The sequence below is a fragment of the Orussus abietinus genome, unplaced genomic scaffold (genome assembly GCF_000612105.2).
Source record: "Orussus abietinus isolate OABI.00-Male unplaced genomic scaffold, Oabi_2.0 scaffold633, whole genome shotgun sequence".
In the NCBI taxonomy this organism is placed as follows: Eukaryota; Metazoa; Arthropoda; class Insecta; order Hymenoptera; family Orussidae; genus Orussus; species Orussus abietinus.
Genome location: NW_019394794.1, coordinates 15659 through 32930, shown reverse-complemented (window position 1 = coordinate 32930; position 17272 = coordinate 15659). Strand labels below are relative to the sequence as shown.

Below are 17272 nucleotides of genomic sequence, written 5' to 3'. Positions count from 1 at the left end.
AAATAGTTTATTGTTCTTATTTCAAATACGAAATAGAAATGGTGTTTTACGTTTTGGATACCTATTTCGAATGAGTTCAATTCATAAATGTTACTCCGATTTGCGTTTATAAAAAACTCGGATAAGAAAAGTCTTTCTTATGTTTGCGGGTGCTCATTTACATGCTCATTTAATGATTTACAGATGTCCGTTTATTCGAGGAATGCGAAAAATGGTGTAGAATGTAAATATATAAGAGAAATGAAATCACGATTTCGTTTCTATGTCCGAACGTTGATGCTTCGTAAATTTTCCTACGGCATTTAACTGTACATATATTTAGAAATTATTTTTTTAAGCTAAGATAATATTCTAACTTCGGTTCAGGGAATGGAACAATTGAATCGCTGAGAAACTTCTTAACATTTAATAAAACATGTTTTATTATATTATTTTTTAAGTTCTGTAAATTATCATTTAACAAAAACTACGTTAGGTGGGTCAGAGACACTCGGCAATAATACTTAAATAATTTTCATAAATTGTTTTTGTTTATAAATATTTATTTTCTTTAGGAAATCCATTCTGTCCCTCAGGCAATTCAAATTCCGTGCTGCACCCGCCGCTAGTACACTGCGAGGCCGGAGAGGGCAGAGCGGACAGGAGGAAACCATCGACGGAGTTCAGTGTACCCATCTCCTCTGCTACCTCTCTCTGGCAGTGCCTGCTTTCAATTTAATATTCCTTTTTGTAATTTCCTCTTCCTTGAACTGAAGGCAACGGGTAAACATGGCGCCGGTATGTCGAATGTTATTTTTAAATTGTTTTAATCTGGGAGTTTCACGTATTTGTCAGTAAAATATTATTAATGGCTAAATGTTTCAGTTCGTTTCTTTCAGAAATGGATATATTAAAAGTCAATTTGTCAGGATGTCTAAAAACTGCATAGATTACTCGATACGGAAGACTGAGTCGTCTTTTCTGGTTTTCTGACGCTCTTACCATGCGGATAATATTTCGAATGTATAATTGTTATAAATTTCTTTTTTGTTAGGTCCCTGTGAAAAAGAACAAAGGATCGGCAGGTAAAAAGCAACACCTTCGTGGCAAGGGTCAAAAGAAGAAAGGTTCAACTAAGTTTACTATTGATTGTACACATCCTGTTGAAGACAACATCATGGATGTTGCAAACTTTGTGAGTATATCACTTTTATTCTCATTTCTTTCTTAATTTTTTCATAACAAGTATTGTTTAATTGTGTTATTATTTAAGTCTTTTGAATGGTATTTATTAGATTTTTTTAAAAATACATTCATATTAATCCTTTGCACTCGAGACCTTTTTCACCTGGACAAATCAACAACTCAAGACGATTTTTGGTGAATTTTTTACAGCTAACTTGAAATTATCGATAACTTGAAATGAATACAAATTAACGTATAATGCTATTATATTTTAATATTTACCAAATAGTACTCGAGAGACACCTCTCGAGTGCAAAGGGTTAATTTCAAAATAATTCCCTGAAACATGCTTGATTTGCTTAGTTGAACATAAATTATATTGCGTAATATTATTATGAATTTTTATGGCGTTGGCAAGTTTTTAATTTTTTTTCATTACAGGAGAAGTACCTTCAGGAACGTATCAAAGTAAATGGCAAGACAAACAATTTTGGTAACAACGTTACTTTGGAGCGGAATAAGATGAAACTTTCCGTGAACAGCGATGTTGACTTTTCCAAGCGGTGGGTTTCCATTGTCTTTATTGTTTAATGTGTGATTTTCTCTAGCAGCGAGAAAATCTGTATGTATGATAAAATGAGTAATAATATTTTTCAAAGTGCGGAAGAATAGTGTTGTTAAAAATATCTTAATGATTCTGAAGTTCATTTAACAATTATAGCTTTTTATAAGATCGATATTTGCACTGATTTGATTAATTTGTTGGAATAGGTATTTAAAGTATTTAACAAAGAAATACCTAAAAAAAAATAAGCTTCGTGACTGGTTGCGAGTTGTCTCTAAGGACAAGGAAACCTATGAACTACGATACTTCCAAATCAATAGCCAAGACGACGACGATGAAGAAGATGCAGAGTAAATGGTTTTTCACTTATCACAATAATTTTGAATAAGTGTACATAATTGACTTAAATAAATGTCACAAAAATGACTTCAATTTTATTAAATTTATTTTAATTTTCATAATAAAATATTGAATAACCATACCATGTAATTTTCACATACTGTTTATACCTGTGTTAAAAATAGCATAGAAATGGTGGTAACAATTCTTGATTTATCAACCATATAAACTTAATAGAATTTTCGGAATGATCACCCTACCTCGTTGATATTTTGAAAACCAATAAAATATTGAGATTATGCGGAATCATGCCGGAAATTAATTGCAACGTGTAATATACGGTGTTGCCGCGTCTCCGAATACTCAGTTTTATTTTCATCCGCCATGTTGGACTTCCTTGCAGTCAAGTCATCGTTACCGAAGCTTGGCGTCAACTTATTGAAAACGAATAACATTGTTTGTCTTATATTTATTAAAAAATTAAGTACTGACGACCAAGGATACCACTTAGCGTATAGTGCCGTAGGAAGTCATCTAGTATCAGAGTTGAATAGGGACTAGTTTCAAGGGCGTAGTACTAGGTATGGGCCGCGAATCGACGCAATGAATAGGGAGAGCGCAACGGTTGGGGGGTTGCGGCAGACTGACGCACGGCACGGCACGACACGGCGGTAGACGCGCACGGCGATTGTTGTGACAGCAATTTTCAGCAGCTGCTTGGTTCCGCTCTGGCGTATTGCGAATACTGATTAATTTGGCCGAGTGAAAAGAACAAGCTTTCCCTTTGAAGCCCGCTTGCGTCGCAACGCATCGGCTGAACATGAAGTTCCAGTACAAGGAGGAGCATTCCTTCGAGAAAAGGAAGGCCGAGGGCGAGAAGATCCGACGGAAATATCCGGATCGCGTGCCTGTGAGTAGGCTCATGTCCCTTTCGGCTGCGATTTCGATTACATAAATACCGATCGGCTAAGATCGTGGATTCCGATGAGTGCACGCACATATCCCGGGACCTTTGGTAACCGGAGGCCAACGTGAATGCACTTTTCACGTTAATCTCCGTCCAAGGTTGTTCTGTCTCGGCTTCTGCGTCGCAGAAACTCGTTCGAATTTTCAAGGGTCTGCGATAGTCCGTAGAAGCCCATGAGAGCTTGTAGGAAACTAGGAAACGCCAAGATCGTTTGATTCCTGAAGATTATCGATTTTGTAAAACCCTAATTAGTACATGTTGGCGTTTGACACTTTAGTGAAATTTTCTTGACCCCTCCCACGCAAGCATCACAAAATTCGGAGGAAATCGAAGGTCCCAAAAGAAAGGTACATAAATTCGCGGTATGGTGCCATCAGCAAAGGAAGAAGAGCGCGGACTCGATGACTTCGCGAAAAGAGCTTCCGAGAGTGCAATTGCTCGACCGTTGTCTGGGAATTGATAATGAATTATGCAGTCGAAGAATTCAACCAATTCCCAATTTGAGCAATAATTTTTCTTGTAATTTTCGATTTCTAGATACGATTCTGCCATTAACAGAGAACCTTTTGATCACAGAATATCATTTGGTAATTTCAGGTACATTTTTTGCATCTATTTAATATGAAACCATTTTTATAGGTTATTGTCGAAAAGGCACCAAAGGCTAAGATCAGCGATTTAGACAAACAAAAGTACCTTGTCCCATCAGATCTGACCGTTGGCCAGTTTTACTTTTTGATCCGCAAACGCATTCATCTCAGACCTGAGGATGCTCTCTTTTTCTTTGTCAATAATATCATTCCACCTACGAGTGCTACTATGGGTTCGTTATATCAGGTAAATAAGTTATTAACTTCCAGTATTCTTACGTGCTTGTTTTTATTTTAATTATAATGAGATTGAGTATGTCATTGCATGAAATACATTACCTCTGTTATTTTTAAATGTGTTTATTTTGTACCTCAAAATAATATTTTTTAACACGTTAAGCACTGAATCGATTTTGCTGAGCTTTCTGTTTAGGCAGCACAATTTTTATATATAGGATTCTTGATACCGAGTTAGTCTCCAGGGACTGACCCTGGTTAGACGGAAAGTTCACTGTTGGTTCCCAGGGACTGGCGCCACGCTTAACGTGTTAATCAATCGTGTACCTTTTAATAATTTATTTGATATTTTACATATTATAAATTTATATTCCCTGCTGATTACCAATGTTGTTAAATAATGTTTTAATGTTTTTGATTTGATTAAGTGTGAAGGTTTATAGAAACTGAAGTTTTTTATTTGTAGGAACATCACGAGGAAGACTTCTTTCTTTATATAGCATACAGTGATGAGAATGTCTATGGAAATTAAAACATCCATTGAAATGAAGAACCAGAAAAATGAAGATACGTTGCGATATGAAAGTTTCGACATTATGAAAAATCACAAAATGTGCGATGTAGTCTATTTAACGTGCTTTTCAAAAACGAAGTAGGACGACCAAAGAAACAAAGAATATACTCTACTCGATAACTTTTTGTGACAACATTCGAGATCCTTAAAAGCCTCGTTTTGCTTTGGGCCACCAATGGATGGAAGAAACATCTTAGCTGCTTGTCCAATTTGTTGAAATTGGTGAACAATAATCAGATCAGCTCAACATGCTACTAAAATTCAGTCTTTTCATAGGAAGAAATTAGTTGTATACATTGACCGAGAACGTACGGGGTAAAAGAAAGAAAATAGCAATTATTTCGTAGAATTATTAACACTATTACTATTAATCTTTTTACTCGGGTTCCTTTCCGTGTATAGAAAATCTATAAACAGGCGTATGAATGAATTGCAATTGGCTAAATACTGCTTGCTGAACTTTGTAAGACAGTGAGAAAGCATCGCTGTTGGGAATGTGAACGTTGTGATATGATTTAATTGTTTTTTAGGCTTAGTATCGTCCGCATCGTATTGTCCATTTCAATGGAAAAGGTAGTTTGGAGGATCAGACGATAACGAATCTATAGTATATTGTACAGTGGTGAGAGGGATGGACAGAAAGCGAGAAAAAAATTCTCTGTAATGGCAAAATGTGGGCCAATAAAAAAAGATTAAAATCGATTGGGAAGAACGCGATTCCTCGTCCATTTTAAAGTTTATTCCACTAGATTTTTTTGCGGAAAGAGATTGACATCACATTGCTCCCATGACCGTATAAATATGTCACTTTAATTTGATCACTGGCTTAGAACATGGATTGGATTGTTGGATTGAACCTGTGGATCAACCAGTACCCTGAATAGAGTAGGTTTCGTTAATTTTTTATTTGTTTTCCTTCAGTCCTTCGCTTGCGATCGAAGCAACCTCGTCTTTCTTTCGAGAGCGTTCTTTCAGTCAGAATTTACTTGTACTAATAGTTCGAAAATGCGATAAAAATATACAGTGGAGATATGAACACTACCAGCCTCGAAAACAGAACCAGGTATGTTAATTCAGCCTTCAACCTCGTTCCAGAAGACAGCAATTGGATCATAACGAATTCCTTTATTATCTTCACAATGCAAACTGGTATGATACTTTCAACGAATGTTCACTTTACCGTGCACATTAAAATTTAATTGATTCCTTCAAATCTCAATTCTTCCAAAACTACTGAACAGGTTTTGGAATGTTGGAATCAGGTTGTGTTTCGCTTAAAAATGAAGTCAACATAATGATGAAAAACGTAGTAGACATTGTTCTTGGTGGTCTAACTTACTGGATATTTGGATTTGGTATGAGTATCGGAAGAGATGAGCCTAAAAATCCCTTTATTGGAATTAGTGGGTATTTGATAGATCCTTCGGTTGAGGACGAATTAATGGGACCTATCTGTGCAGCTTTTATTTTCCAATTAAGCTTTGCTACTACTTCGACAACAATAGTCAGTGGTGCGATGGCTGAACGGTAAACATACTGTAGAAAAAAATTAGAAAAGAAACGATTGCTCCGTTTCATTGATTTCCGTGACTTTGCAGATGCAACTTTAAAGCTTATTGCTTGTTTTCTTCGCTCAACACGATCGTGTATTGTATACCGGCTGGATGGGTATGGGGAGACCATGGTTTTCTCAAAAGTATGGGTGCTGTTGACATAGCTGGTTCTGGCACAGTGCACCTCGTCGGTGGAGTTTCCGGTAAAATCTGTCCTGGGACTGACCATTTATTTTTGGTGATATATCGCAGAATCAATTTTGTTCTTCAGCTTTAGCCTGCGCTATGATGCTCGGACCAAGATTGGGAAGATACGATAATGGCATCGATCCTTTACCGATGGGTTGTCCGGTGAATGCCATCATGGGTCTGTTTGTTCTTTGGTAAGATTTTATCAAAACGTACATATGCCCGAAAAGTTTCAAAATGATAAAAATAAATATTCGGTAAAATGTAAGGTGGGGTTGGCTGGCTTTCAATAGTGGGAGTACTTATGGCATCAGTGGCCGGAAGTGGACCTATGCCGCAAGAGCTGCGGTTTCAACGATGATGGGTAGTGTGGGTGGTGGTTTGGTTGGCCTTGGTTTCAGCCTGACTAATCCTAAAGGAATAGACATTCTTAGTCAAATCAACGGAATTCTCGGGGCGCTCGTGTCGGTCACAGGTATTTTTTGGGAGCATGTAAGAAAATTAAGTAATTTGATCTCGGTCTCATTTTAGAGTAGTTATTAAGTGGGGATTCTCTTGTAAAATTAAAAAAACTGATTTTCTTTTTTCTTCATACATCGAAAGTACATCTTTGAAGTATGCACACGCAATTTTAAAATCGAAATAATAATGTAAGTTACAGCCAATTTAGTGCGACGCGTCAGATGAAGAAATTCGGTAGAGTGTCGAGCGAAAAACCCGTAGCGTTGAAAGATGCGAGAATCGCGACCTGTGCGTTAAATTTGAGCGAAACGTTACAGATCAAGAAAGACATTACAGATCAAGAAAGTAGAGTTTCGAGCCAAACACAGTTTTCAACGAGAAATTCGTAGCGTTGAGAGGTGCGAGAAGCGCGCCTTGTGTGTTGAGTTCGAACGAGACGCTACAGAGTTATACAGGCTTTAATAGAACTCGTAGTCACGGTTTACACAGTTCTATCCTTGTTGAAAAAGGAGTCGAAAAGTCCTGCACCATTTTTTCCTACAATAGATAAATTTCCTGTAATAACTAATTGAAGCACAGCCAATCAATCACGCCCCCCAACAGAGGACGCCGGAGGCGGTTGCTACGCCGCATACAGCCGAACGGAGCCCTATGGGCGTTCTTTACGCCATGCCTTTTGTTCGGGAACGCGATTGTCTGGCTGTGCTTCAATTAGTTATTAGAGGAAATTTATGCACGTTACGAAAAAATGGAACGGAACTTTTCGACTCCTTTTGCAACAAGGATAGCGCTGTATAAACCGTGGCTACGAGTTCTGTTACACTCTGTATACAGTAAGGATCGCGATTTCTGCCTTCAAAATACTTCGACAGCCTTAAAATTATTAAACAAGCAAAATCCAAATCATTAACTTAACCAAAATTTAGGATACAAAATAAAAACACTTGTGAAAAATAACAAAAATTATGACACCAAAATTATTTAATTTGGTGCAAAAAAAAATTCAAAATGGCAGCAGACTTTGCATAACATGAAAATCACTTATTTCTTAGAAAATAATTATTTCCTGTCACTAGCATTCACAATATAAGACGAAACGAAGTTAAAACATCAACTACAGAAACATAGATAGTTTTATCATGTATAATACGTTACCTTACAAATGAATTCTCTAGGTATGTATCTAGTATTTGATTGGTAGCAATGCACAGCGTTGTCAAATCTCGCGTAAAATGTATCGGCTCGTCGAGACCATCGCTTGCATCGACAAGTCTCGATAAACTGCAAGTACAGAATCGCACCGAGTCGCTGGTGTCGTTCGCGCAAGCGACAACTGTCGGTAGTTACCGATATCGATACGTACCGACAGCGAAGTACAGAATCTCGCTACAGGAGTGCGCAGTGAAGTAATTTGCGAATGTGAATGTGTATATTTTTTGTCAACCAACTGTCAAGAACTTACCGCGCATGCGACCAGCACAGAAGCGTTGACTCGATTACTATGGTTCTCTTTCTCTCACCGTTCTGCGAGCGGCACTCAATGAGCGGTCCATATATTATACGTCCATGACCATGGGCCCCGAGAAACAAAAAGCCGGGCCAAAAAGCGAAGATATTTTATTCGCATCCGAGATCTTCAAGGATTTACTCAATTCTCGTAATTATAACAACTGCAATTCGCAACAAAAGGAACGGTCTACTCTACATTCACAATTTATTCGCAATTCTGCACCTCGGAACGAACGCTTCAGCGCTCCACGGGCGCAATGGATTAGTGAACACCTCCGACGAACCAGTGTTCTCGCGATCGGCCTGCGCGGCCGTCGCGACAATTGTTCGACCGCGTTGCACTTTGGCACTTCGGAGTTTTTTTTCTTTTTGGACGGGAGGCGTGTTCGCATCACTCGCGTCGCGATCCGCGGGGGGGGGGCGCACCCCTAACGGCGGTCCGCTTCCCCCTTCACGGCCCGAAGAGGTCATGGGGGCGACGGGCGAGCTTGGCGGACCGGGGGGGGGGGGGTACTTCGGCGGTCCGCTAGGCCGGCTGCACCCGGCGGGGGACCGCGGGGACGGGGCGGCGGCTCGTCGGTGGCCGCGCCAAGATCCCCCCGGGAGCAGGAACGCTCAGAGCGGTCCGGGCGGTGAGCTCCGGGATCCCCGAGCCCCCCCCGGGGGGGGGGGGCAAGGCGAGACCCGGACGGGCCTCGGACCGTCGGTGGGGGATCAACGACCGTGCGACCGGTGGGGTCGGCGGCGAGGTCGGTCTAGAGTTCTAAATCCAGTAAGTTACGTTAGAAACGAAGAGAAATTCCCGGTAACTTATCGGTAATTTCTCCAAAGACTTTTTTATCGAGAAATTTTGAGAATTTGAATTTTCCAACAGATCGAACGAGAGGTTTCGATTAGCTATAGAGAAACATCGTAGAGGGGAATTTCCGTTGTACGTTCTCCGTAGCCAATCAAAACCTTCCATTCGCTTCGTCGCAGAATGGAAGTTCATTTGAAACAAATCGCATGGAATTTTCCGTGAAGTTGTAGATACGTGAATATATTTAGCTGGAGGTAAATACGACCCTATAATCAATATTTTCTAATAGTAATTATTACTCTATAGCTTGAACTTTGAAGTTGATTGAAAAGAAAAAGTTATTTAAACGAAGAAACCTAAAGCATAAATAACAAAATTAACGTTCTCTTAAATTCTCAATGTTCCCGGTAACTTACGGTATGTTTCACAGTTACCTTCTCCAATTTAATGTTACCGAGAATTTTCTAACTCTAGGTCGGCCTGAGGGGCGGTCTGCACACGTGGCGAAATATCTGTGCGACCAGCAGGTCGAGGGCCCGATGGCGGGCCACTGGGTGTGCGAAGACCGTCCGCGGCGGCCTCAGAAAACCACCCCACGGCCTCGGCCCGGGTGAGCAGCCGGTTGGGGTCCCCGTAGGCTGGAGGATTGTTGGTGGAGGTTGCGGTGACCGGATCTCCGGCGTATCCTGTGGGACCTTCGGTGGCGACGGGACCGTCGGCCGGGGCTGTGGAGGCGGCGGGGGCGGGAGCCGGCGCGAGAGGGTTGGCCTCCCTGGTCCTCGCGATGGCGCGCCTCCGGGCGCGCCCTCGTGCGGTCTGACGCCCTCCCTGTCTGTGGCGCGGGGGCACGCGCTCCGGTGAGGGCTGCGTGGGCTTCGTGGTGTTCCGGGCCGCGGGGTTGAATGCTGCGTGCGGGCGCCCGCGAGGCGGCGCGCGAGGGCCCGTCGCGGCGCGTGGGGCCACGGTACGGTGCGCGGGTGGATCCCAGGGCAGGCGGCGGAGGAGGTGATCCGCGAGGTGGAGCGCCGGGGCGTTCTGCGAGGGCGCGGCGCGTCCCGTGAAGAAGCGGGGATTTCCGCGGTGCGGAGCGCATCCTGCAGCGGATGCCTCGAGGCGCAGGCGGGCTGTGGGGCTCGCTTGCACCGAGGGTGGGGACGAAGAGAAAAACTCGTGTTTTTTAGCGGTGGAAAAGTGTGGTATATTGTAGAGCCTCCGGCCGTGCGCGACGGTCCGGGTGCAATGAGACTGACTTTTGGGACCCGGTGGACCCGTATTTATACTGAAATTGTCCTTATGCTATCTTACTCTAACGCCGTCCCTTAAGGGGACCTTCTTGTCTAAAACACTTATTGGCGAGGCTACGCCGGGTTTTCTCGTTCAAAGTGGCGCGCCCCGCAGGATTTTTCCGGGGCGACGTGGAGGCGCCGGGACCGGAGTCCCGGCGTCGCCACGGCCCCGGTTTCGCCTCACCGCCCGATTAATCCTGCGGCTGCCTGGCTCTCGCAGAATCGAAGGATGATAGGGGATGGGGTGCGGAATGTCAGAGGGGAGGGAAGGGGTAGCGCCGAAACCCGATCCGGGCCCCCACGTGCCCCCCCTCCCCCGGGCCGTGGTTGGGGTTGGCCGGGGGGGGGGGGAGAAGGTGGGGGCCTCGCGTCCGATCGCGGGGTTCGAACCGCGCGAGACGCGAATCCCGCGATCGGGGAGCCTTCCCGAATTACCTATTTTTTCCGGGTGATTATACCCTTGCGCGAGGTGTGCGCCAGGCGAGCAGGCCTGGCGCGCCGGCGCATGGGTCAAGGGGGACACGTGCGCCGGTTGATGGCCTCGGGGCGCTCAACCCGCCAGCGGAGGCCGGGCAGGCCCCGAGGGTGAGAGCGGCCGGATGGGACTCGGCAATGGGAGCGAGGGAGAGGGAGCGAGGGTAGGGCCCGGCGACGGGACCCCCGGCGCACCCGAATGAGCACCGCGGCTGTACCCGTTGGATCGGGGTGCAGCACACGGCGTCTTCGGGGCACTTGAGGTCGTCGCACGGGGGAAAGGAATTTTTAGGGCTTTTGGGAAACGTTCCGCGAGGGTCGGCGATGCAAGCGTGCAACAAGAGGAAGTCACACTGGTATCTACGTAAAGATACCTATGGCACGGAAAAGTTTTTAGCAGTCTCAAAATCGTTGTTTTGTTAACATCATCGTCGTAGGCTCAGTCACTGACTAACATTTGTGCACTCTCATGATAGGTCAACGTTCATACGAATTTTCGAACGATATTTTGCTGAATATTGAGGGCTGCTGCCCTCACGGGGTGCACCAGAACTACTGCGCTCAGCGCTTCCTAACTTCTTCAGATTTCGGTGTAAGTGCTACATCATCAGGAATTTTTCAAATGCAGTCCTAGCTGTCAAATTGGAATAAAATTCACTTCAAAAGTTAGAGGTAACCCTTCCGGTATCGGCTTTAATGTTCTGGACCGAAATTTCTTTTACGATTCTCGATTCCCAATTCATGAAAAATGAGGAGTGTTGATCGAATAGTGATTAACAAAGCGTAAAATAGAAATTGTATCATATAATCTAGCACAAACATGTTCTTAGATGGAAGTGAAAAAGAAAACTGATCTGATTCATCGGCAAACTTATTATATAAGTATAATATTTCTTATAAAGCAAAAAATGAAATGTTAAGTTTTACAACATTAATTTTTGTGAGATTTATTTATTACGGATGGAGCATATAATGGTACTGGCACCTAAGTGAGGGGTCGAAATCCAAACAGACTGAGACGCAGCATAAGTGTATCGTAGAATGTGCTACAAAAGTTGAAAATGAAGTAAATGAGAACCATGTATAATTCACTAATACATGTCATTGATATTACATATTCTAACATCTGCATGTATTGTAATGGTCTGCACTTAGTCCAAGCCTCTGCAACGGAATAATTGCACCTTTCGAGGGTTCGAGCCCGCCGATTCCTGAGACTTTTGAGTTAATTTAACTTTAATTTTCCGAAGATTTGAGACTGGCGAGAGAGCAAGGAGAGTGTTTCGCAAACGATCGGCTGAGCGTGTCAATATTTGGAGACTCCGGAGGCCTGCTGACAGAATTCGGTTTGAGTGAGTTTTTCTAACCACAGGTGTACCGGAGTTGAACCGTTTAAACCGAGTTGGCGATTTAACTTTCTGAGAATATTCTTCTATTTTAAGATCGCTCTAATTAAATTAGGGGCAATCCTAATTCAATTAGAGGCACTTCCTTTACTTAGGTCTCGAATTTTCGGAAGGGAAAGGATGAGAAATAGATTCTCAGTTAGAGCGGCTTATTCCATCAGCGGTGCGCTCTTTTGATTCATCATAGAATCGATATGATTTGGAATAACGGAATTTCGGGTTATTAGATGCAATTTTGAAGTTGTTAGGAATTATAGACAGTTAGTCCCTAATTCGTACACTGAGTTTGTCGACCTCCTGTTTTCCTCAATTTGCGCGTCGAATTCTAATCGGAGCGAAGGGATAGCCGATGCTAGAGGAATGAATTTGAGGTTCTTTTTTGAACCTCATCCAGAGAATTCTAACTTTACTGTGGGTGTGACTGATCAACCTAAAGTGAATCTATTGCTAATGATTGAGTTTTGTTACCGCGTCGCGGACTACTTGGTTCCGCGAGTCTATGATTCTTCCCGAAGCTTAGCTCTACGGGAGTTAGTAAGACTTATTTTAAATTAGCCAGCCGCGGAGATTAGCTAGTGAAGAGTTTGTCGGGGTTGATGGGGATCGGTTCTGCTGGAATGCTGGGCCGGTGGGAAGTTGGTAGGGATGTTGGAGTGATAAGGGAGTCGGATGGCGGCTTTGCCAGGTCCACTGAAATTAGGTCCTGAAATATAACTTCATTAAGTTCAAGACGGTCACCCCGGGATCTCGCTCTGATACTGAATCAGAGCGGCAATGCTCGGTCATCAGCGCCTTTAGACGAGTTCCGACCTGAACGCGTCACACGTATTCGTCCCGATGCTCACCGTTCGACAAAGCTTCGAACCGGTGAGGAACAAATTAACGTATGAACACATTGCGAACTATTCCTTACCAAAGTTGAAAATCGAGAGAGCGTCTGTCCTGCGCTCCGCGTTCGCGAGCCATGGTTCCCCCTCCTGAGGCCCTCCTACTCGCCTCGCAATGTAGCCGCGCATGCGCGAATTGCGTCGAACTAATGGTCGCGGTACAGTGGCGCACGTTGATACTTTGACTCGTTACAGTACGTACATGATGAAAGTGTGGCAGATATACCATCATTAACATTAAGCAGAGAATTGTAGGTGGTGAGTAAATGTTGAATAGACAAAGTTGTATGTTGTTACGTACTCACCATTAATACCTCGAATCTAGGGGAAAAAACATAGTTCGATCATCGGTAGCTAGTCATGGAAATCCAAGAACAGGCACGCAATTAGGAAACTCTTGCGAAACGATCCGGAACCAGGCTAGCTGACACGACAAGTTCATCTGCCAAGACGACTCCACAAAAGTCATCGATCGACTCGAAGCAAACAATCCGATGACTATATAGCGCATCAGCACGCACCAGAAACGCCACCCTCACCTGGGCCCTAGGACCTCCCACCAATTGGAACACCCTGCCAACAAAACAAATAACCGCCAAATTAGCGGGGCCTTTCAGCCTTTAACCGTTTTGCCACAAGTTAGTCAATGTCGACGTTAGTGGACGATTTGGAGTGGAGTTCCTGGTCTTCGATACTCCGTTCCTAGCTAGTCAGAAACCGGAACCGCCGGACTCCCTATCGAAGATCACCTGTCCTGCGAGCCGCAATAGTGCCATCCGGTACTCCGGCGATCCAAGCTCACCGAGTCTGAAACATTCGGCGGCACTGCGTCTTCCGTTGGACAGAAGGCTTCTAGGAGACCTCCAACCCTATGGCACTCCACGGGACGAAGGTGTTCATGCGCAGTCATCCGGCTGGGTCGATTAAAGGAGAGTGACACCGAATTCGGCCGCTGATTAAGCCAGGTAGAGGACCCTTTGCAAACTTGACTCATCTTGATTTCATTCTAATCTTACTTCTTAATCCCCATCTCCGATCAAATCGAATACTAACCATTATTGCCATTTCCATGCCCAGCTCCGGTTAACCGGATAGAATAAGATTTCCTTAATTTCCTCTGAACAGTTCAGCCTGAAATCTCAGCATCGCGAGATAGATTGGAATTACGCGTAGTCCACCATTCCAACAACGAAGAATCCCCGCACCAGAACTTCGGCGTAAACGCGGAAGTAGGATAAACCCAGAGAAAATCAGATCAAGGCACTTCGACTGCCCCTCACAACTTATTATAACGAAACATTACTGACGAACAAATACAACAATCACATCACATTTGTCCACATTGCCATTCATTGAAACCCTCCTCCGGTCCTCATTTCCGCAGATCCCACCAGAGAAGTTAATCTAGCCGCTCGGGTCATCTCACAAGATTAATGCATTCGTTACGAGAGAATTCAAGATAATCCCTACCCGAATTTCCCCGGCCTCGCGTCCGTTCGGCCGCCACGTAACAATGTTGTACTCTCAATTTCATTGGTAATGTAATCGTTCCCTGAATCATACTATATCACATGTTCAAAAAGACGAAGTTTAAGAGATTATTTCAATTGTTTTACGTAATAGTCGTTTGTATTTAATTTAGATAATATGCATTCAGTGGCTATTAACTACATTTGACAACCGAGCTGAAAAGGTTAATTACAAAACTTCCGACTTATAAATACACCTTTCCGTACAAGGCTTCCGTACAACTCTTCCTTGTTTTATCTTACAAGGAAGGGTTTTCAGGTGTCCGACTCCGATTGTTTTGGTTCTCAGATATGTTTCAGAGGACCTAAAAATAAGAAACACGTATCCTTTTATATCGGCCCGTTTTCACATTTAGGGGGTAAAACAGCCCCTCAAAGTTTAAAAGAAGAGATATAAAAATTGCTAGTTTGAAGTATAATGTGGTGAGTAAAGCTTGTTGTAAATTTAAAATACGTCATAATTTGCTTGGTATATAATGTTCTTATCGGTATTCACTTTTACCTGGGGGTAAACTACCCCTAATCATACAAAGACACGTATAGAGACTTGAAACGTAGAACATGGTCATTAGATTCTTAAGAAACTTTAAGCATCAATTATTTTATTATGTTAAAATAGTGGTTTAATGACCTTCTATCACTATTGAGGGGTGAGGCGCCTCTAATTAATTATTGGGTTGTTCGGAAAGTATTTCGTTTTTTTTTAATGAAAATGAAAGACGATTTTTTATAGCGAATAAATATTTTATTGAATTATATATCGTCCATTCCGGTCCAATACCTTTTGCTATCTTTCTGGCAGTAGCATGATTCCACGCTCATAAAATGTTTGGTTTTTGCTGTCAAAAAACTGATCCAGGTGATTTTTGACCTCCTCATTTGAAGTAAAGGTTTTACCGTCTAAAAAATGTTGTAGAGACCGGAACAAGTAATAATCAGAAAGTGCCAGATCTGGAGAATATGGTGGGTGTGGCAGTATATCCCATAGAAACTGTAGAAGCTTTTGGCGAGTTAAGAAAGTTTTATGAGGTTTCGCATTATCTTGGTGAAACACTACACCTTTTCTATTGATCAATGCTGGTCTCTTCTGTTTAAGTGAATCATTCAATTTGTCCAGCTGTTGACAGTACACTTCAGAATTGATCGTTGTGTTGTTCGGTAGAATCTCAAAAAAAAAAACGATTCCTTTGAAATCCCACGAAACAGATACCATCACCTTTTTTTTTATGAATTTCGGCTTTCGAAGTTCTTTGAGCCGGTTCATCTTTTTTACTCCATGACCTCTTGCGTGTAACATTGTGGTAGACAACCCATTTCTCGTCCCCAGTGATGATGCGCTTCAAAAATGGATCATATTCTTGACGTTTGAGAAGCAAATCACAGACGTCAATGCGATGACATTCTTTCCGTAAGAACACGAGAAATCCATATGTCGAGCTTTGAGATTAAACTTAGGCGTTTCAAATGATCACGAACGGTCGAATTCGATAAATTTAATCTCTCAGCGATTTTACGAGTTGTTATTCGCCGGTTTTCATCAATTAATGCCTTTATTGTGTTTTCATCAGCTTTAAGTGGTCTTCCAGAACGTGGTGCATCTTCAGTATCAAAATTTCCGGATCGAAATTTTACAAACCAGTTTTGACACTGGCGTTCTGTCAATACATCTTCTCCATACACATCGGATAATTTTTTTGTGCTTGAACAGCATTTTTACCTTTTCGATAGTAAAAAAGTAAAATATGCCGAAAATGCCGCTTTTCACTTTCCATATTTGAAAGAGTACCAACCAAAAACTACTGCCTAGAATCAATCAAACTTTTTCACAAGCAAGCCTTGCTAGATCAGCTGTCAAAATATATAATGTTTATGCGGCTTAAGTGTGAATTTGGCCGTAAAAAAAAAATTAAGTCCTCTGTTGGGAAACAACGAAATTACTTTCCGAACAACCCAATAGTTACGTTTGTCTTATAATAAAAAGTGTAAAAGATACGTAATCTTCGGACGAATGCAATTAAAATTCATGACGTGAACAGTATTTCATAAAGATGGAGCTCTAAAACGTCACCATAGTAACAACTACCCCAACGGAAAGTTCACCCCAATAGAGTCATTTATGTCCGGTCTGAAAAAGTACAGTGTCCATGGGGGCAGGGTGCGCAAAAGATATACTGTGCTAGGCGGATCGTCACGAGATGAGACAAGAACGTCGGCGGCTGCGCGCTAGCCGCTTGCGGAAGTGTAACGACATATGTCCGCGTATTAATTGCGGAATGCTGACGCGAGATTCTTTGCTTGCAAGGTGCGCTTTGCCTTACTCAGTAAGGGCGGCTAATGAGTTACGATTTGGTAGTCGTTGCCGATAGGTGAATACCGAATTCTGTTGCGGGTTAGTAATTTGGAATAGGGTTCGAAATAGAGTGATTAAAGAGTGAAAGAGTGGAGCTCTTCGAAAAGGACCTGTACCTTGGCTTCGCAGAGGCCTTTACTTCCGGTAACGTCTCTCCGACGTCCTGCCGGTTGCGATGAACTGCACGTGAACGCCTTCAAACCGGGGCGTGCCCTAGGGTTGGAGCTTCCTAAGATTCTGTCGCTGGTCGGGAGTTTGTAGCGCCGTCGTTCTTCTCACTGTTGGCTCGTGGATGTCGGAGTATCAAAACGCACAGCTGTTACTACAGTACGGTCACCTGTTCAGAGATCCCCAGCCACACGGAGTGTGGACTGACTGATCGCCTCAGACTA

General features: G+C 43.0%; 3 protein-coding genes across 3 annotated transcripts; all 3 read left to right on the top strand.

Annotated features, from left to right (window-relative positions):
* Positions 1 to 686: 686 nt before the first annotated feature.
* Positions 687 to 2166, top strand: LOC105700197 (60S ribosomal protein L22). Its single transcript, XM_012425849.1, has 4 exons — positions 687 to 777; positions 1034 to 1174; positions 1606 to 1727; positions 1936 to 2166. Exons 1-4 carry the CDS (start codon positions 769 to 771, stop codon positions 2081 to 2083), a joined length of 420 nt encoding a protein of 139 aa, XP_012281272.1. The 5' UTR covers positions 687 to 768; the 3' UTR covers positions 2084 to 2166.
* A 289-nt stretch (positions 2167 to 2455) lies between these two features.
* Positions 2456 to 5138, top strand: LOC105700198 (gamma-aminobutyric acid receptor-associated protein). Its single transcript, XM_012425850.2, has 3 exons — positions 2456 to 2978; positions 3675 to 3872; positions 4329 to 5138. Exons 1-3 carry the CDS (start codon positions 2889 to 2891, stop codon positions 4392 to 4394), a joined length of 354 nt encoding a protein of 117 aa, XP_012281273.1. The 5' UTR covers positions 2456 to 2888; the 3' UTR covers positions 4395 to 5138.
* Positions 5139 to 5291: 153 nt separating this feature from the next.
* On the top strand, positions 5292 to 7029 carry LOC105700194 (putative ammonium transporter 3). Its single transcript, XM_023433294.1, has 5 exons — positions 5292 to 5585; positions 5678 to 5963; positions 6035 to 6192; positions 6261 to 6372; positions 6448 to 7029. Exons 1-5 carry the CDS (start codon positions 5468 to 5470, stop codon positions 6707 to 6709), a joined length of 936 nt encoding a protein of 311 aa, XP_023289062.1. The 5' UTR covers positions 5292 to 5467; the 3' UTR covers positions 6710 to 7029.
* Positions 7030 to 17272: the final 10243 nt, after the last annotated feature.